The following is a 21,874-nucleotide window of genomic DNA, read 5'->3' as shown; positions in this document are numbered from 1 at the left end:
CAAAAAACTTTAAAACAGCCACTCATTCTGCTCTAGTCGTCGGCTTCACGCTTTCAATTTCTCAAGCATAGGGCCATAATCTAATAGTTTTTGAGGTGAGTTTTTTTCGATTTATTTATTAGAACTTTTTAGTGTATTCATTATTAAATATATTTTAGTGAGTTACATGTTTTGAGTTATAAACTAAATCGTGTAACCAAGACATTTCTATATATAATCATAAAATCGTTTTAAACAGTTCAAGTATTAAGAAACTAATAGTAATGTTAAATAGTAACTATTCAATGTTTTTAACCTCGTTTATGTTTTTAAGCATAGCTTACTTTTTCTCCCCACATCATTTTACAAAAAAGTCCTTAATGCGTTTTTTTAAAGATACATTTTAATGAGGACTTTTAGCAATATAGATATCCATTTCCCACCATCTTTCGCAAACTCTGTCTCCCCCTCCTTTCTGCTCCCTTTTTTTCTCTTTCTCTCTTCCTCTTACACAAGAACATGTGTGAGTAGCTGTACCATACTGACGATTTTTAAAGCTTTCGTAGTATACAGGCAGTTGCGTTTTCTACCCTTTCTAGATGTATACCTTGTATATGCAAATGAGGGCGCGCTTTATGTATTACGCTACACATATTCACTGTCAAGGCGTGGCTTTGAACATACGTTTCATGCTTCCACTATGCTGAATTGTTCAGTTCTACTTTCTATTTCAGAACAGAGCGACAAAGGGCAAATGATGCCACGGGACTTTTAGGGTCTTTATATGCTGTTTTATATTGGACCTGGACAAATAAAGTTTTGTCAAACATTTTTGCTTAAATTGAACCAACTGCATATTCTAGCTGTAGCTGTACTTGTCGATTATATAAATAATCCAAATGTTTCTAAAAAATAATGCGTCAGGCCTACCTTTTTAATGTTTGTAAACTTAATTTTAACAATCTGTTAAAATGTCTCATATTAAATGCATTTTATTTACCCTATCACAAAATTGAATTTATTCTGCATTTGCCATTACTACAATTATGCAATTATAGGCCTACTCTAAATAACTTCCTTATATTCTTTATTTTTTGAGAATCTGAAACTAATATAAGCATAATTTATGTTCTTGTGCTTGTAATTTTCAGTCTTGTGGCCTTTTTCGCTGCTTTATATTGGGTGTTTTCCTTCTCTTAAATTCTTCCATCTTAAACCTGTTTCGAATCAGCAGATCTGCTGAAGAGAGGCCCTGTTTATCTCAAACACTTAATAAGTATGGAGTAATGCGATAACTGTGACACCTTCAATCAACATTTGTGTCTACAAAATGTATTATCTTGGTTTAAATGACTGGAAATTAAATTTGCCCAGCCATTAAACCATATGCAGCTTATTAGAAAATAAAATCGACTGTTAGCAGAATAGACTAGCGTAACGAGCAAAGAAAAACACCGTCTATACCCTGCGAATCTTTTTTTTACCTATATAAAGACATTGAAGAACCTATTAAGTTATTTGCAAAGAGTAAAACTTATTCTGTAGTTAGTTGTTAACCCTAAAGATAGATTACCTTTTAGAAACATACTGGGAAAATATTTTTCATTGAGTTTACGTTTAGTAAGCCGAATATGTAAGTGATCATAAATCATTTTAAATGCATATTTCATAATATTAACTCTCACACTTAAATAAATGCTCTCTTGGATTGATAGCTCCAAGAGAGTTACCACAGTTACCTTTATGTATAAAATGCATATTAATTGAATATAGTTTTTTCATGACTACATGTAGTTTGTACATTGTTTATGGTCATGGTGGGTCAAATCAGCAGCAAAGACCTCTCAGTGACCCTTGTTAACACTGGGCCTATGTGTCCTTACTGCCATTAGCCTATACACACCTGTATGGATTAAAACTTAAAAACTTTTAAAAAGCCTAATAATGTCCATGTAGGAATTAATGTTCTCTCTCTCTCTCTCTCTCTCTCTCTCTCTCTCTCTCTCTCTCTCTCTCTCTCTCTCTCTCTCTCTCTCTCTCTCTCTCTCTCTCTGAATATAAAAATAAAACAGAAATACCAACTAATGAGGAAGACTTGTGTGTAGTGGGAGAAAACTCTTAATTTCTTTTTCTAATTTGTTTTTTTGAAAGCCATTTAACAGTGGTAGATATCAAGGACAATTTTTTTTTTAATATTTTTGCTGCTACATTAGAAACAGAACAGTGGTCTTTTGTTTTTCGGATGTTGTATTATCTTTTATTTAATTCTGTAAATTTATTTTTATTAGGACTGTTGTAAAAACAGTAACTGTACTCTAAGTAAATATAGCTCTCTTGTAATGTTTACACTTTCCAAGAATTTAATGTGTGGGAAGAATTGTAAGTAAATAACCCAAGCTTGTGCCCACTGAAATAAGGGGAGACAGCTTTCAGAATAATTATAAATTTAAATTTAAGCATTTAATGAAATGTAAATAGAACAACCAAATTGTTTCTTAATTGGCTAGATCTCACTGGAATTGTGTTTTGTATTTTAATACAATAATATTTTAAGTTGTTATTTACACTTCTATTTTACTGGGTTCAAAACTGTAAGGATTTCACTCTTTTGTCAATAGGTTTGATTACACTGTTAACAAATTTGTCAGTTTTGTCAAAAATTTTGTCAACTTCAGAATAACGTATCCGACAATAAATTGCATACAGAAGTCTACCTCCGTCACACACTCGCACAAAAACCGAAAATGTATTTTCTACACAATCCTATACAATATTTATCTGTACAATAATCTACTGTACTATTAGCAACAAATCAATTCACTGCCCTACATGGATTCTGTTTTTTACATCTGCAAACGCAAGTGTGCATGTCTTTAATTGTCTAATATCTAATATTTGGGCTTTTACTGAAATAAAAGTAAATGATTTCCTCAATAAAAGTATTAGTAAATTTTCCTCAATTCTGTATGAGATGTCAAGCATCATGACACTTTTATATTTTTATGTAAGATAAAATGTTTACTTTATGCTGAATTAAGGTGCACCGAATTCACTTGACATTTCTTATATTTAAATTTACAGTCACTAGTTGTCTGTATGTTTTGGTTAAATAAAATGTCCCAAAATAAATAAAATCGTATATTCAGGATATTCTCGCAGTATTTTTCATTGCATACCATCAAGAAAATATTAATGCAACGAATGTGTTATTGCATGTACTTTAAAAGTTTACTTGGCCAAAAAGGAATTTTGATTTCTTGGTGAATTTTGCTTTGGTTATTTCTATTCGAGGTTTAATATGGTCGATTCTGTTCGATGTGAAATATATCTGTTGCTTAGCTTTCAAGGCACAGGCGTTCTAATGGTTCACATAGGCGATAAAATGCAAACATTTCGATGTTTTAGACAACGATATTGCATTCTGCACTCTGGTGCATTTCAGTCACAGAACAACCAATATCTGGCAGTGCGTGAGCGGCACATATCAAAGAATTTTCACTGAGATATTTGAAAACGGAGTCGTGTGGTGAACGCCTGCGTGTCCCTTTTAAAACAAATCCAGCGACTGTCAATCATCGCGCAATCCGACCAATCCCAAAGCACCGTTTTTTAAAAGCAGGTTTGCCTGCTGTGCTTTTATATTGCAGTATGGCCTGGTTCGGAGCATTTTACTACCACGGTTATTGCCACAAATCAAGAGGGCAAAGTGAACGGCATGGAACTCACACCAATTTTAACGGGTCCGACTTCTGCGTCTGAGCGATTTTCAAGCAATAACTGCACATGCAGATGATACGGCAGAGAAAATGGGTAAGAGGTCTGTAGGTAAATCTTGAACGTTAAGGTTGGTTGATTTGCCCGACCCTCAGCCAAACTTGCAACAAAACATGACAAGCCTGTCGCGGTTTAGTGGCTACCCTCTTTCTTGCGTCAACCCTGGGGAGAGCAATACTGAACCCAGCGTGGTGCTGCCACCTTTGGCAGAGGAGCACACGGGGCACCCCACGGGCAGTTCCTTTAAACTCTGCCCCTCGCAAAATTTTCGAGACTACCACGAGACGAGGGCCAGTGCATATGTTGACCACTCGGTTACCCATTTTCCAGACCCTGGATACACCAGTCACCGCTTAGAACACAGTCCTAGGGGCATTATCATTGGGACAAATCTGTCAGGATCAGGCATGGCACCAGTTACTGATCAGCTGGCTTCGAGACCCAACCAACATGGCACTATTGGAAGGTACCGTGACCTCCACGGCTATAGGGATGGTAGGAGCCACGCGTTCTTCACCAGCTATCAAGAGCAGGCCCATGGCTCTACAGACGCAACTCGAGATCTCAGCGGCCAAATGATGTTGGGTCTTCCAGGAGATATTCTCTCACGAACGCACCCATACGGGCAGTCGCTCAATTGCCCCAGGGCCAACAGTCAGCAGTTAGTTAACCAGTTTTTGGAGTTCTATAAGCCTCTGAATATGGCCATGCAGCGAAGCGGGGGTGATGCCTTTCTCAGGTGCTCCCGGCAGAACGTGAAGCACGAACTTGTCTGCAAGTGGACTGACGGCCAAGAGGGCACGGGCAAACCGCCCTGCGCCAGGAATTTTGGGACCATGTATGAACTTGTCACCCATGTGACGGTTGAGCATGTCGGAGGACCCGAGCACTCTGACTACGTTTGCTATTGGGAGAATTGCCCAAGGGACAGCAAGCCGTTCAAAGCCAAATACAAGCTCGTCAACCACGTCAGGGTCCACACAGGAGAAAAACCCTTTCCCTGTCCTTTTCATGGATGTGAAAAAGTTTTCGCCAGATCCGAAAACCTCAAGATACACAAGAGAACGCATACAGGTTAGTTAAAAATAGAAATTCAATAACTTTATCATGATTATTATTATTAAAGACAGCATTTAACGTTACATAATTAAGATGGACATTTTTACTAACATAATTCGTCAAGCTAAGACGGAACTCCATAAATCGTAGTCATTACGCCATTTCATTTCTGTACAGGTATATAATATTTCTAATATTTGTATCACACAGGAATTCACGTGTTTAAAACGTTTCGGCATGTCCAGCATTGTAAAATTTGTAGCATAGTCCATTGTCTTTCAGTCAAATTAGTCTATGCTAGACTTTAATTAGCAAAACACTAATAACCCTTTTAATAAATTAAACGCATTGTTTTGTTTCTTCTAACTTCTGGTGCTATATTGGCGAAATTATGTTTTTAGTTTTCAGCGTTATGCTGCAATAGACTTTTGTTCTGGTGAAATAAATCCACAGGCCAGTTGTTTGGGTGCCTCTCATTCATGCAGCGAAAATAAATAAATAAATTGTGAGGCACCGGAGAGCTGTGACGTAGCGTTTACGCAAGGCGCAGCTGAAGTCTTTACTATGATAGTGTGCTCGAGCTGTGCACGCACACCAAGCTTTGAATTAACTAAATCTGACGTCACGTTCATCCTTAGAGTAGACATATCAATGACAAATATGTCATATGTCATATACTTTATCTTGTACACTACGTGGAATATTCTGAACAACATTTTAAATAACACCAGTTATCGATATATGTATAAATATTTTGATATTAACAACATTTTATCTTAAAATTAAAATTTAAATTTTTTTTTTTGTTTCCATGACGCACATAGATTGAATTAATATAGCCTACCATTTAAATATTTTGGGTACTTTGCTCTAAGTAGAAACTACAAAATGAAATCCTTACAATTCATGAAACCTTATAGGTAAATCAGCTGTTTACTTTGGATTAAAATCTATGCTATTTAACTATAAATTCTTATATTTATTTTTTTGTTATATTATCAACTGTCGGATATATGGCTGATTAAAAAGTTATGACACAAGCCTGTTTGAAATTGGTTACCTATTAAAATGAAAATATTAAAATACTTTTATGAAAAGATATAAAACATTTTCACTGTTTTAAGAAAAAGGAGAATTAAAAAGAGGGGGTTAAATATTTTTCTCCATTGCTTGCACAATGTTTTCTGCACAGTTATATCCTGCCCTTTTATACTGTTGAATGTCTGGAGCAGCACAATTTTGTTACAACATCCTGTATAACACATTTAATGACACCGTGCACTCACAACTGATGAGCCACGGTTGACTGTACATCCCAGCCGTAACTCGCGTTTCCCCCCTCCTCTGCCCGTTTAGGTGAGAAACCGTTTAAATGTGAATTTGAGGGCTGCAATCGGAGATTTGCAAACAGCAGTGACCGGAAGAAGCATTCTCACGTTCACTCCAGCGATAAACCCTACACGTGCAAGGTCAGAGGCTGCGAAAAATGTTACACGCATCCCAGCTCCCTGCGCAAACACATGAAACTGCATTGCAAGGCCTACATTGCCAAAATCGGGGAAGAAGATGAGCACCTTGTAGAGGCCAGGTCTCCTGAGGTGGCAGAACAACAAGACACGACTGTCTCTAACGCAGTGACGCGAACGATGACTGCCCCATCCCAAGAGACTCTGTCCCCTGAGACACGACCCGAGTCAACTATGAGGTCCCGTTTCCATCACACGTTTGAAAACAGTCTGGACTACCCGGCACATAGGCCGCAGTCAATTTTGGACCCTCTGTTGCTACAACGGGGCACTTTTAGACCTGAGTCTGTACAATACCAATGTAATCAACCAAGCCACACGTTTGCACCCACCCATAGGACGTTTGCGTCCAACTCACCTTTCCAAAAAAGTATTGTAAATGGCTGGTATACATGCCACAGCGCAGTGGACACCTTTTCACCCAAACACTGTAACAATGATTTATAAAGCTTATAACTCAAAGCAAAGCGAGTGAATTCGGGGTATTAAGGCACGACTGGATGCAAGAGATGGAAAGTTTTCCTCATCATATAACGGTGTCCCACAGGTTGACTATATAGTGCAATTTGTCTAAATCAAATGTACTTTATCTGTTGTAGGCATTCTGTTCCTATACTGACGAATTATATATGTGACTATTCCTAAACTGTAAATAGCTGCTTACCCTTGGACCGCAGTGAGCCAAATATTGATACAAATATATGATCTCCAAAATAGGCTATGACATTAAACGTTATTCTTTATCAAAGATAAATCACCTACAAACAAAACGATTGTAGATACATTGAAATGTATTGGGAATAAGTTATTTCTGCAGAGGATAAAAAAATGGCGCATTATTTCGAGTTTCTGTAGTAGAGCGTGGACTTCTGTGACGTTTATTAGAAAGAACCTTGAAGTGTTTGAAAGATGATTAATAAGCTGCATTTTTTTTGTAAAGAAACATGAGACCTTTGAGTGGTTTCTTTTAATCATATTTTTCTGTCACGCAATAGATATAGACCGAATAGTTCCAGGCTTAAGAACATCGTTTGAATTGATGTATTTGAATGTATGTGTAAGTCAACCCATCAGTGCTTAAAGCTTTTACTTTTTATTGCGAGATGATGATATGTTATGTTTTTTCACACTTTGGGAAATCGCTCTTCGTTTAATGAGTGTATTTTATACGTGATGAGACTTATGTAGCAATTATTCAGCTTACTATTCCAGATTTGAGTCCCCATCACGATAATTAAATTGTTTAATTGAAATTGTACCGTATATACTGTACAATTCATTATGCATTCAAAGTTTCATTAAAGTGTCTTTATTCTCTTTGATCAGACGTGTGTGATTTAAGAAAACGTGCGGGAGTCTCATATAAAGCTTTTGAAATGTATCTCTTTATCTATGGATATTTATTCTGTTGGTTTAGGCCTTTTAAGACCAGTGTTTGTTTAATTTTGCAATAAAGTTTTAAATTTAAATATTTATTAAAAATAAGAATTCAAAATGTGTCTGTGGAAAGGATTTTATGGCCGAAAATTGTTCCACGTGTAGGCCTATACTCTTCTTTTTTTTATCACGGTTCGTGCCTTAATTCTTGGTCATCTGAACGTTTTTTATGCGAATGATATGGTATGATTGTTCATATGGACTTTTAACTATGTAACTATCGTGCCATATGACATGGCCGAAAAAAATCAAGGATGTGGGCCTCGGATTTTATGATCGCACTCCGCATTTAAAGGCATCATCGCTTTCCACCGGAAATGTAAAGTTGCTTGCCTAGAAATTCGCAAGTTTTATTTTTCGAAACTTTCAAAACTTTTTCAGATTTTCGGTTAGACTGTAAAATTCTGTGAGCCTTTTAATAGAGCTGACAAAGGTCATACATCCTGTTTCAAGTATAGTCGTCTGTAATCTCACTTTTCCTGTCAAGAACCAAATGGTACAATGTATTTGGACCAAATATGTTTGATGGTGACGAATGAAATAGTAGGTTGATATTAAACAGAAAATATCAAAACAGATGCTTGTGCTTTTCAACCCTTAAATAACAATTGTCTGTCTGGCATCCAGAGCTATCTCAGTACACTCTCTCTTACAGTTGCATTACCAAATGTTTATTGCATGTTGTTAATGGCCCTATATTACTGTCCCCATGGTATTGAATTGATAACCCCGATAATTGATTAGACATTTTAAATGAATCCATTGCAAAGAATGTAAGATATTCATCTAATTTCGATAGTGGTCCAGTATAAATGTAAAAATCTTTATATAGTGTTGTAGATGCATGGTCTAGTATTCTGCATTTTTATATTGATGTAGTCTAGCTGTAGCTTGTTGGTTTGTGTAATGGTGTGCAGTGGTGGGATATACAATACTATAGGGTGGCATTTTTGGCCTGGCATTACGCCATGTGCTCTGAAGCTGCTAATGATCAAGATGCATTACACTTTAAATGGCTCATTTCTCCCCTGGTTGGTTATTACAATAATACCAGTCATTCTAAAGGCCCAGGACTGACTATTAGGAATTGTGCCTTAGGCACCGATCATTACAACATACTTATAGAGAGAAATTGCAGAAATATAAGTGACTACACAATATACCAGTCCTTGTTTTTTCTTAGGTTCAGAGGTTTAACTGGAATTTTTTTTGTTTTTTTTAAACCTGTGGAGCTTCGTTTATTTAATTCGTGAGTTTTAATGTTAATTCCAAAGATATGAGAAATCTTTAAGAGCCATGTGAAGGTCATATGGAAAATATATGTATCTGAAATGAAACCTCTACTGCCTGTTACTGCCAGAATTATGTGACTAAATGTTATTGTAAACTGAACTTAATGTAAGGTGTTGCTTTATAAAGTGTATGTTTTTTAAGGAAACAAATCCAGTTTCTTTTCTACAATCAACTCTGAGTTAAACAATTGGCCTTACACAAGAAAATTATATTTAACATTTAAGTAGCCTACATGTTTATTATGCATACATTTTTGCATAAAATGTACAAGGTGTGAGGTAAAATGTTTTTAAAAACACATCTATATAAAGTATTGTTATTCATTGGAACAAAGCTATCTTTGACTTTTTGAAGTATATCAACTTTCTTACATCAATAAATAATCAATTTAATTGGTATTAAATTAGCTAAGAAACAGCTGAAATAATTATCATAATATTTAATTTGTTTTAGGTTATAAATATATACATAATTATAATTACTTATCATATTTAAACCCTTTTTATCCTTTCTATTGAAATATATATTTTTTGGAACGGTATTACCGCTGAGAGAAGTGCTGTTTCAATATTTTCACCCTAGACAACAATCTAGTGGTTGCAATCGAAGACAAAATAGAATGAGGACTTTATCTATACTATGATACACTTTTTGTGATTGCCTCACATTTTAGAACTTGTGTAGTAAAGTGTATTTGTTATAACGTGTATGTGTCCTATATATGGTAATGGAATTGCATGTAATATGCTTAAAAATGCAGTGGCCTTGTGTGTTGTTATTTCTGTCTTTTCATGTACAAAGAATAATAATGCACTCTTCTTTGAAAATGTTGTTAAGCAAATGTATTTTTTTAGTTTAACAGAGATAAGCTCCATATTGCCAGTCCATTTGCCAAATGTAATTGGTAGTATTATCTGTAGTCATATTTCAGATGTACTTTCTATTATTTTAAAAAATCCTTACTGGTCTCCCGAGGTGGCAGAACAACAAAATCCTTACTTCGTCTGACATTCGATCTCTTCCAGCTTAAACCCATTCAAAGCGATGTTCTTATATGGTAAAAATATACCAACTTTGTTCTGTACACTATTATTGCAAAGACGATGACAATGAATAGCTGGATAACCACACCCTCAGCTGATTTTTTTATAAGGTTGGCATTACAGGGAATGGGACGCAACCTCTCGCCAGTATATCGCCTTGATTCGCTACCATGTTTCGTAAAAGCTTTCTGCCTAGCAACAAGAATGCATGACGTAGGTTACATTGCATTTTTGTGTATATTACGCTATAACTTGCACTATATTCAGCACATTTGTTGTTGTGCTTACATACACTTACTACATACTGACTTGTCATTTGGCTTTTTGGTTTTGAGATAACGTTGCTTACAGAAAGCGTAACCAGTCCAGAACTATATGATCTCAATGTCTGCTGCTTTCCACCTGCTCTAAAATGACACATCTAGCAGGAACAGTGTGAAGTTGCGTCAGCCTGGTGAGGGGGTGGTGGCTCGGCGGGCCGATGGGGTGTGATTTTAATTGGATTCCTGCCTTTTCCAGTCATCCCCAGGTCAAGCCAGTGGTGTTGGTGCTCCTGACTTGTGCTTCTTTTCATCCCGACCCCCTCCTTTACATAGAAGCCCACTTTTCCATCCTCTCATCTGCTGCTCTGCCTCTACTCCTGGCTACTATCATCTCACAGGACTCCCTCGTTCTGGCCCCTTAATCTGCACAGCAGTGTGGTCCTGTGGCAGGTGGAGTTTTAAGTCACAGTCTGTAGTGTTTTATGAATGACCAATCACAAAACTCACCTTTTTTGATCTTCAAATTGTTTACTGAGATGCTATTATGCCTTTTGTACAGCGGTCCTCTTCTTGGTCTTGCTTTCATTTATCTCTTTCCAAACTGGGTGTGTTAGGCTTTGTGGGCTTTGCCGCACTCACACGCTCCTCGTGCTTATAGGGTGTGTAATGAGAGGGATGCTACAAACATAGGCAAATTGATTTTAGAGGTGAGGCTGTAATGAGGCTATCAAATACATGAAACGTGAGATTCGTACAAGACACGGAACTCTAATGTACAGTTGTCTTGTCAGTTGTCATGGTTCCTGTGAATGTCTGGGAGATAATTTGTCTCATTTGCTCTCCGGCTTTCACTTAAAAAGATGTGTAAGCGTTAACTTGACAATTATCACTTTTCAGTAAGATGCACCAACGTTTAGTGAAGGGCTGCTGGGTATGGAAGAAAAATGCTATAAATTGCTAAATAATGCGATGTATAATAATGCAACATGTTAATGCTTTGAGATCGCAAAATCAATTTGAATTATGTTAAAATATGTTTATAAACTGAAACTTATTAAACAAACATGCATGTTTCACATTTGCTCTGACTGTTGATCATTTTTCAAGCATCACAGCACACACATGGCCTCATGCACACGTGCAAGTTTCTCTGCTATGTGCATCGACATAAAATTTTACATTCACATAACATTTAGACATTAAGCAGACGCTTTTGTCCAAACCGGCTTACAAGATGCGAGGAACTTTAAAACTTGAAATATACTTTTTCAAGCATAAATACTTTGGTTATTGCAAACCATTGTGATATTCACATTTGCAATATATTTATACTTTCAATATTTTGGGCCAACCTTATGAATTCTTATAGGAAGCATTGTAATTATGAGAGTAAAATTGAAGCACGTTGAACACATTTCGTGTTTAAATGTGTTGCTGGTGGAACAGTCCGTTGATCACTTGGTTTTCATCCGCAGTGCAGTGTTCTTATTGTATTGGTGGTGCCAGCCCCCTGTGTAGCTCAGCTGGTACCAACGCTTATTAAAATACCCATCTATTCACTTGCTGGACATTCCGGTCTCTTGTCAAACCTCAGCAAGTCCACCGAAATGAGGCTAGTGTGATTTTTGTGTGGGCCTTTTCTGCGGGACTCTTCAATTCATCACCGCTGCGTTTTGGGACAGGGAGCCAACTCCGCCCATCAACATATCTGATGCATTTTTGTCTTTTGATGCATTTTTAGGATTGCAGTTCACCCCTATGGACATTTCTTTTAAAATTCTTTCAAAACTTATTTTTCACACTTTCTTTTTGTTCATTCATTATCCATGCTTTACATAAGAGGTTTCTCTGATACTTTTCGATGATGCTGTCACTTGGCAGCAGGGGAAACAATGCTCCAGAATGCAGGTGTGGCTTGACATTGACACGTGTTATGGCAGTATGCAACAATAAGTTGTGTCTTTACCGTTATAGGGACCCATGTGTTCCAGAGGGGGAAGAACAAAGAGAACAGTTCTCTGTCCATTACTCGCTAAATCTTCTTGCCAAAGTGTTGTGTATTTGTCCCTTTGAATGGGGGACTTGAATGGGGGTGACTTTGAGGATGCCCCCTGAATCTGAGCACCAGTGCTATGCTTTCAGAAGGGTTACCATGGCCATCACCCAATTCTTCTGATGTCCCTTCCAGATCCTATTCAGTAAAGATCAACTAGAAGAGCACGTACTGTGTCCTCCACGTTTTGGCAAGGGCAATTTGGCAGACGTCAAGTGTGTGAAGCCAGTTGAACATGCTTTAAAAGGCACACATGAGTTAATTTCTCTACTCTTGTAGTGCCAGAGCCTTTACAACGAGTCTAATAGAGTTTTTCTATTCATTATTTAATTCTTCCACTCGGAAGTACATAATACAGAATTCATCTTGAATGCTTGCTAAATAATCTTAAAGTGCCTTTGATCTGAACAGCAGGAACAGCAGCATCTTTGGATATAAGAGAGGACCCACAGACCTCGAGTGAATGTTGCTTTTTTGATACCCTCACTACTAGAACTTTTCATTAGGAACATGTCGGACGGTTGCAGAGATATCTCATTTGAATTTTTCATGAAAAGCATTGTCTTTTCTAATAGTGTTTTAAAGCAGTAACAAAGTAGCGTGTAATTGTGAGTGTTTTATTTAATGGGGCTATGTTATCAAACCTGTGAACTCCACATCTAAAGGAGAGATGGTGCTTCTGATCACTTCCCCACCTGAACTTCAGCAATCCTCTAAACATGCCACACAACCATCTCTTTTTAATACTTTTTAATACAAAACTGCACTGATGTGTAACTGTCAGCTTTCATCACTTTTTGTTCCTATATTTCTTACATCATATATGCGTATCCTCAAGCCCATGGGCGAGGTGAAGAAAAAAAGCTGCACATGCACGACTTACAGGTTGATCTCGCTGTTAACCTCACAGCATTGCACCATCATCTCCTTGGGGCCACACCGAACACTGATGGATGGTGGAGTGGATAAAGCAGGCTCAGGGGGCCAACCAGAGCTCGGCATTCCTCCCCAAGCTATTTCAATTACAGATAGAGCAAACGTGCTCTCTGTGATGATATGTAGCTTAAAGGCCGTGACATTAATGGCTGGGACAAATCGGATTTGGTTTGGTGCTGACCCGCCACTCTAGGGCGTATAGCTAGATGGAGTGAGGTTGTAAAATAGGGCTTTACTCTAACCCACCTCTTCAACAAAGTTAAGTACACACCTTGGTACACCTACAGAACTGTAACACCAGTAGTGCCAGTCACGAATCACAATCTAACCAAATTGTGGGATTCACTGATACACTAAATCTTTTAACAATATACATAAATAAATACCTCTAAAGGATAGTTCACCCAAAAATGGTCATCATTTAGAGCACCCTCTCATCATTTCAAACCTGTATAACATTCTTTTTTCTACAGGACACAAAAACAATATTTTGAAGAACGTTGCCAACCTAACAATCTAGTTGGTTTGGTGTCCACTACAATAGAAGTGTATGGGGACCACTGTTTCAGTTACCAGCATTCTTCAAAATATCTTCTTTTGTGTTATGCAGAAAAAAGATAGTCATACAGTTTTGAAAAGACAAGAGGGTGAGTAAATGAATGAAAGAAAATTAAATAAAAGTTACTTACCATTTCAAGTCATAGAGCGTTCAGTGCAGTGTGTATCAATGAAGGTCATTTCACTGTCTGAATCATGGATGACTTCTAAACAGACCTCAGAAAAATGTACTTATCATTCACTGGCTGAGACTAAATAAATCCCGTTTTAGATGTATTGATTGAACCGTGGTACAAAAATCCATGCACATGAAAGAATGAAATGAATTTCTCAGAATTCCTTTTAGCCCTATATTAGAGAGGGATAGAGCTTGGGTAATTAGCACATCTATCCCTGGCTTATCCTCTGTATCTCCTGCATTACCATAAACCTGCATTACTGCCGTTGTAAACGTGACAATGTATTTTCTAATGTTATGTTCGTTTCACTTATGTAATTTTATTATATGATCTGAAGAGGCTCATTTTCAATAAGAAAAAAAACAGTAATGTCTCATTAAAATGTATGACGTTATGTGCAGGCAGCAAAAATCCCCTTTGGGTTGAAAGATATCAGGTCACTGCAGTCTCTCGTTCAGATTGGTGGAACAGTTTTTGGAGGGAGGGGCCCAGATGAAATCAAGGAGAGGTTAGGCGAACCTTTACCTATGTAACAGATTTTAAAATGCGACACGATTTTACCAAAGGCAAATGGTTGAGAAAGGTTTCTAGGCAATGGTAATCGTGTATGCAAGTAAAAATGAAATAATATTTTAATAAAATATACATATTAATGTATGTTGCAAATATGAAAAGTTTTTGGCTTATATTTATCAGATAAGGTTCATTTTACATATTTATTTTGTCTTTTGAACATTTCAAGTCATTGGTGCTTTTGTTTACAAAGCCTAATAAGACAAGTTAAAGCTGGATATAATTAGGTCTGCTTGTGTAGGGTCATATTCCCTTTCAATCAGTTGAAATTAACTCTTTTAATTAATCTTCAGTGCTGTTATTTTCCCCAAATAATTTCCTTAATAGCAACTGGGTTCCTTAGATCTTTACTCAGCACTGCATATTTAACTTTATTTGTATTTCCAGTTTTATTATTTTTCTCTCTGAAATCCCAGTGACCTATATATTAGATTTACAATATGAAATACGCATCGTATTAAGCCTGCCAACATATACAGTAGATGCTATTATTAGTTTACTTGAGGTTTTCTCTCCTTTTAGACCTACTAAGAGGCTTGTATATTTCCCAAATGAAAACATTTGCATCCCACTTGAGTCTGGGAGAAGCTTTGCAATTACCTAATAGAATTGTGATTTTATAATAAACAGAAATTGATCTCAGAGTGCTGCTGATGACAAAATCCTTCTTGAAGGGATAGTTTACCCAAAAATGAAAATTCTGTCATCATTTACTCACCTTCGAGTTGTTCTAAATCTGTGTAAATGTCTTTGTTCTGATGAACACACAGAAACATATTTGGAAGAAGGCTAGTTGGCAAAATATTATGGTAGTCAAAAGTGCCCCAGAATAATTTGCTGTCCTACATTCTTCAAAATAACAAAAAAATGATAAAGCAATTTTTCATACGATTGTAGTCAATGTGGGTCAATATCTGTTTGGTTCAAAGCATTCTTCCAAATATCTTTCTCTGTGTTCATCACAACAAAGAAATGTATACAGATTTGGAACAACTCAAAGATGAGTATACGATGACAGAATTTTCATTTTGGATGTAGTATCGCTTTAAAAAAGCAATAAAAAAACGTGATCCATGATATAGGCATAAAGAATACAGTTCATTTTGCAATAACATTTACCCGTAAGCTGACAGTTACTGTGCAATGCTCATATTATTCTGTGTTGATTAGAAAGCATGTGATGAGTTAACAATCTCAAAATGCTGTTTGTATTCAATTTTGGTCTTTAGTTGGAAGATTAAAAGAAGCGATTAGTTGACTCAAGAATGTTTTCTCTTTAATGTCAAACCTTTCTTCAATAATATGTAAGGGGAAAATATTATGTCTCTTTTTTATTTCATTTTATTTTTACACTGTGTTAAAATATAATTATATTTATTTATATACACTTTCTTTTGATCTTGGATTTCTTGTTGCACATGGGTTATTTGAAATAAGGCAACTCATATGAAAAGGGCTTCCTGTCCTTGAAGCATGTTTGTAGATATTCAGTAAATATATGGAAAACGTTGTATCAGTCTTTACTTTTTAAAACAGTATTTCTAGTTTCTTTAAGAAATTACACTACAAGTTTGGGTGTAGTTCACAAAATGAGAATAGAGAAAATAATAAAGTTGAATAAATATCAGGAGATATGGTATAACTTTTACCAGTTTGTTTTAGAAGGTTTGAGTGTATGGTACTCATTCCAAATATTTTTTGGGGGTTAAACTGCTTAATGTGTTTTCCCAAATAATAGAGGCTTGAATATTGTATTAAAAAGTCAACACAAAATGTATTGCACTTGCACACACACATAAGCTTTCAGAGTTGAAGGATATGTTTAACGCAATCTTGAAAAAGCAAATGCAAAAGTTGTGGCCCCCTGTTGGCACGTCAATGCCTCCTTACTGTCCTCCTAACCTGCTCTAAACCGAGAGAACATAGACAGCCAAACTTCATCTGCATATATTTACTCAGGGAAATACACTTTGATTTGGGTCATTGTACCAATAAATAAAATAAATCATGACAGAGATACAAAATGTGGCTTTAGCCTCAAAATAGAGCGTGGATAGCAACCTGTTATTTTAAATCGATGTCATTTACTCTCACATTTCTAATTCTCTGCACTGTGAATCTATTTCAGATGACTTACTGTAGTTTTGTGCACAGAACTTCAGTTGCTTTGACATGATTCCAAGCAAACCTGGTGATTGTTTTTCTTTGTGTTTTATCTTTTATGCAGTTTCTTAAAGAAAATGACAAATTATTGTATGATTAAGAAATTTACCTGCACGCACGAATTTATTTGATGTATTTTGTTTGTGTTTGTATTGGTGTAGGCTAAACTTTTGTAGATTGAAAAAACGTGTTGCTCCAGTAATTATTAACTCTCCGTCCCAGCTTGAATGTGACTAATTCTTTGTGCTTTGACTACAAAAGAATAGTAAATCTTCCATACATGTTTATGAACTTCACCACCATTGTGGCGGCGACTCTATTTATTTAATACAATTGTGCTATGAACAGAGGAAAAAATAAACAGACTGACTAAACGTACGAGTCGTCTTCTTTTTGCAAGTGAAAACTCTCTGTACGGACACAAAAGGGGGACGTTTTCAGCGCCGGAAAGTAAATTCTTTTGAAGTGGAACTAATCATCTGAGGGATGGTTCTCGTTGTCCTAACAACGCAGCTGAATTGGAATGAGCCTCCCTTTTTGTTGTATATATGTTTTCTTTCTTTCATTCAAAACTGATGATGATAGTAGTTTCACGCCCTGTCCACCCACATTGTCAGTCAGAAGTTTTTGTGTAGATAAGTCCTTACTTAGAGACGCGTACACACGGCTGGTGACTCTTGGGCTGTGACGTCAGGCGCCCTCTTATGTCTAGAAAGCTTTACGCCTCTTAATGCCCTCATGTTGAGTAAAAATAATCTAACATCACATTTTGCACATTATTGGTATTCAAAACAAAATTTAAAATAATATATTTTCATTGTTTAGGTGCTTTTTGGCAGTTTCTTTTCCCACGTAAAATGGGTAAAACGTTTATTTCTAACATTGGTCTGGTCAACCATTACTCTACATATCAACAAAAGACCGCTGGATCGACGTTGTGACATCGTTCAATCAAACACTCTCACGAATACACAAAGTTTATATTTCTGTGTTCAGAAATGCCCACGGGTCATACAGAGGCTCAAATAAGTAACCCACAACTCTGAGTTAAGTGAAGTAGCTCAGGCTTCCGTGACCTTTCAGTCAAGAATCCCATCTCTTAATTACCATAACTAAATCTTTCTCTTGTCGACTACCTTTGCCTCGCAACGTTATAAACGTTTGAGCTTTTATGGAATTCCGAGGAACCGAAACATTTTATTGTCACCACGGGGTTCAGGGTTCAGTCAGCGGTCACCTGGTGGATCAAGTAAACCAGTTGTGCGCAATGCCAAAAAAGGCCACGAAAGTTTTATTTAGAATTTTAACTTTTTATGCGAGCCAAATTCAGCCTCATTAAATAACTCGCACTTGTCTTATCCACTTGGCATCTTTCTGTCTTTTTGCTCAACATTACCAAGTAAAGGTGGATAGAATAGGAATAAAATCTTATTGATTGGTATGTTATTATAATGTTTCATTTAAATGCGTTTTTGTAGCCTATATGAATATGTTTTAGTAATTTATGTCCCTTTTATTTTGAAGTGTGGACACATTCAAAGCCTTTCTGGTTGAAATAACATCTGGACATCTTTCAGAATGTACTCTCGTAAATACAATAGACTGACAGAACTGACAACCATATGCCTATTGTGCGTTTACTCCATGTTGCCTTCGACAATCATATGTGACCCTGGACAACAAAACCAGTCTTATAGGACAATTATTCGAAATTGATATTTTTAAATCATCTGAAAGTTGAATAAATAAGGTTTCAATTGATGTTTGAGTTGTTAGAATATGACAATATCTGGCTGAGATACAACCATTTAAATATCTGGAATCTGAGAGTGCAAAAAAATCACAATATTGAGAAAATTGCCTTTGAAGTTGTTAGTCTGTGGCACTGTGGCAGGCCATCCACTCACAAAAATAAAGTTTTTATAGATTTATGGTAGGAAATTTACTAAATGTCTTAATGGAACATGATCTACTTAATATCCTATTGATTTTGGGCATAAACGAAAAATCGATAATTTTGACCCAAACCATGTATTTGTGTCTTCAACTAAAAATGTTCCCTTGCTACCTAAAACTGGTTTTGTGATCCCGGGACACATCTTTTCCAGAAATATAGGTGATTTCTAAAAGTGTGTATTTCAGATGAGTGATGTTGGTGTTGAGTGGTGGCACCAGAAAGCCTTTAAGTACAACAGATGATGTCACACTTGGGAGGATCCAAACTGAAGTTCGTGAAAACAGAACAGCCTCTATCCTATTGAGACTAAAGGGCGGGTAGAAGGAGACAGTCATGAATGACGCTGTGAAAAAAGACGTAAACAAACGCAGCACAGTTTATGATTTTCAGCAACTATCCGCAGAGACTTAAGCGCCGGTGGCAACCGCGTGCAAGTCGGACAACAGCTACAGCATATTAAACATGTTCTACAGTTCACTTTCAAGTAATCCGCAACCAAGATGGGCTTAGATTTAGAAAGCTTAAAAGAACACACATCGGTATTGACAGAAACTGGTTTATGTTTCAAAATATTAAACATCAAACCTCTCAGATCACAGACGTTGGTAACATTCATTTGAAACTGTAGTGAACTGCTCTTGGTAATCGCGTGATGTTTGCCTGGACAAAATAAAATCCCTTGGCGTGAATGTATTTTTGTCATCTTTGCACGCCATGCGGTAACTGGTTGTCATTGTCGCTGCGGCAGACGGAGAGCTGGGAGAGAACGCTTGGCCTGTGCCAGGTTGGCACAACCTCTTGAAAACAAGAGGCAGACGCTGCACGATTCTAATCTTAATCGTTCCAGACAAGAAGGTCACTCTCGGCTGGACTCTCATGGCTCTTACATTGTTGTTTCTTCCATTAACCAAAGCGTAGATTCACAACCTTAATATATCAACGAGACTCATGCGAACAATAATAATTAAGCTCATAGCTCGTGAAGGGCGCGTGAACTTCTACCTGCGCGTTATGCACGTTTATTCTTATTGAAGGAAATAATCTGTTCTGTGTGTTATCGCAGCGCGTAACCGCGCGCAAGTCATAAATTAACGGGCATTGACACCGGCGATTTATAGCGCATAAAGTGTGTTCGCTTGGGGTTGGGCGTGATGTTGTGCAAGAGGATTGGTGTGCTCTGTCCCAGGAATATAACTCCGCTCGCTCAAGGGCATGGATGCGGTCCAATGGCAATCCCTTCTCCGTGCACGAAAGTCTGGTCTCAGCACAGTCTTATACTGTATTCTATTAAGGTTAAGTGATTGCAACAATTTGGACGCAAGCTATTTATTTTTCACGAGGCATTCTGGGTATTTCCAAGGGCATCAGACTCAAGATGGCGTCAGACTTACCCTGCATGTCTATTATTTATTCACTCCACATAAAGTAAATAGCTGTACAAAGCGGTTTAATATCATTATGCTGCAGTTCACAATTTTCTTTATCAGATATGACACACATTTTTAAATGAGCAGTCTTGATAATACCCGGAGCCCATTACCGGCAGCTCTTGCTCAGCACATTCTGACATTTATTTGAGTGTTAGACTAATAATGGCTAATGAGCTCCCAGTAATATGCACTCAAGACACCCATTAATGGAATTGTTGCTTAAGTGGAGGAAATATACATGCTCTCATGATTAATCTCTCTCTCTCTCTCTCTCTCTCTCTCTCTCTCTGTCTCCCACCCATATGTGTTTATCACAAAACATTTAAAAAAAAAGTAAAGCTAAACTTGAAGCTAAGCAATACTGTATACTGCACTTCAGGACAACTCATTGACACGGTTCCCAGTTCTCTGTAAACAGAAAAATAGCAGCTTTTATATATGATCAATGTTATAGATGCATCAGTATTTATAATGCTCGTAACTAAATTGTAATACTCAGGCTGAAACCATGGCAGTCCAAAATTATATTCGAAATGTTTTTGATCCTGTAGCTCTCTGAAAACACTTTTAGCTGTCACAAAGTCTCCTAGCAACAGCAAACAAAGGCAGGGCACATTTTAAGTTTCCCGCGGTGCGGCCAGTCCGGCGATGTCTTTGATCTTGACTGGGAAAATAGCTGAGTGGGCACTACTGGCATTTTCCTTTTATTTCCCCCTCCTCCTGTCTCCCACCCTATTCCCTATTTTCTCCCTCGAAAGACCCCAATCTTCATCTGCAGCCCAAAAAGCAAGCGCCCAAATTAATCGCCCATGTCCAAGCGTTTTATTGAATCAGCACATTGTTTTTGGGCAGGTTTCACAACATGCTTTGAAAATATTGGTGTGAGCAAAGTGCACTGTTATTGCTCCAACGTTTTAGATTCAGGACATGCGATATAATATGTTTTGCTTGTTCCTGAGTCAAAGGGGTGTAGGAATGTGTAGGATAGCTACAACGTTACATGTCTACTTTAGCCTGCTTTTAAGTACTTTGATTTTCTGTCTTAGTCATTTTGATTTGCGGTGGATTTTCAGGGTCATGGGGCACCCACAGAGCTGTCTTACTTGGAATTTTACATAAAGTGAAATGTGTATTGAAAAGATTCTTGAAGTTAATGCTCGCAGAGAAATAATGCTTTGCTGGTAGATCCTGTGGTGTAAAAAATAAATAGTCTGTTCCGACAACAAAGGTAAACAAAAGCAGGGATATCACGAAAAATATCTGTAGGCTATAGAACATTATTCACACAGCTGGGTTTAAAAAAGAATGGAATGAGAAAATATGAGATGAAGAGACAAACAAAATATTATTCATCGTTATGGCATAATGTGCAGTAACCTGCATTTCTGTTTGAGACATTTTACATAAATGACTCTCTGAGTATGTTATTAATATGATGTCTGAGTATCTTTTATTTAACGACTGAAAAATGACAAAAAGCTTTTGTTTTTGACAAGCGCACATGGACCCAATAAACCCATTACATTTAAGTGAGTACACATTTCTTGATTTTTTTTGTGTTTCGTTCCTTCATGTGTTGAAGTTGATTTGGGATCATGCGAGGCTGTGCATTGTATAATATAGTCCTATTATTTGATATGAACAAATGTGT

General features: G+C 36.9%; 1 protein-coding gene and 1 long non-coding RNA gene across 2 annotated transcripts in view; both read left to right on the top strand.

Annotated features, from left to right (window-relative positions):
- The window catches only part of LOC130437968 (uncharacterized), a 62,377-nt gene that overhangs the window by 35,834 nt on the left and 4,669 nt on the right, over positions 1-21,874 (top strand). The gene's annotated exons all lie outside the window — the stretch shown is intronic.
- On the top strand, positions 3,673-7,750 carry zic6 (zic family member 6). The gene is made up of 2 exons (XM_056769660.1): positions 3,673-4,827; positions 6,169-7,750. Exons 1-2 carry the CDS (start codon positions 3,867-3,869, stop codon positions 6,783-6,785), a joined length of 1,578 nt encoding a protein of 525 aa, XP_056625638.1. The 5' UTR covers positions 3,673-3,866; the 3' UTR covers positions 6,786-7,750.

This window comes from Triplophysa dalaica, chromosome 16, assembly GCF_015846415.1.
Source record: "Triplophysa dalaica isolate WHDGS20190420 chromosome 16, ASM1584641v1, whole genome shotgun sequence".
In the NCBI taxonomy this organism is placed as follows: Eukaryota; Metazoa; Chordata; class Actinopteri; order Cypriniformes; family Nemacheilidae; genus Triplophysa; species Triplophysa dalaica.
The sequence above is the reverse complement of the archived record's forward strand: the minus strand, read 5'-3'. Positions and strand labels throughout refer to the sequence as shown.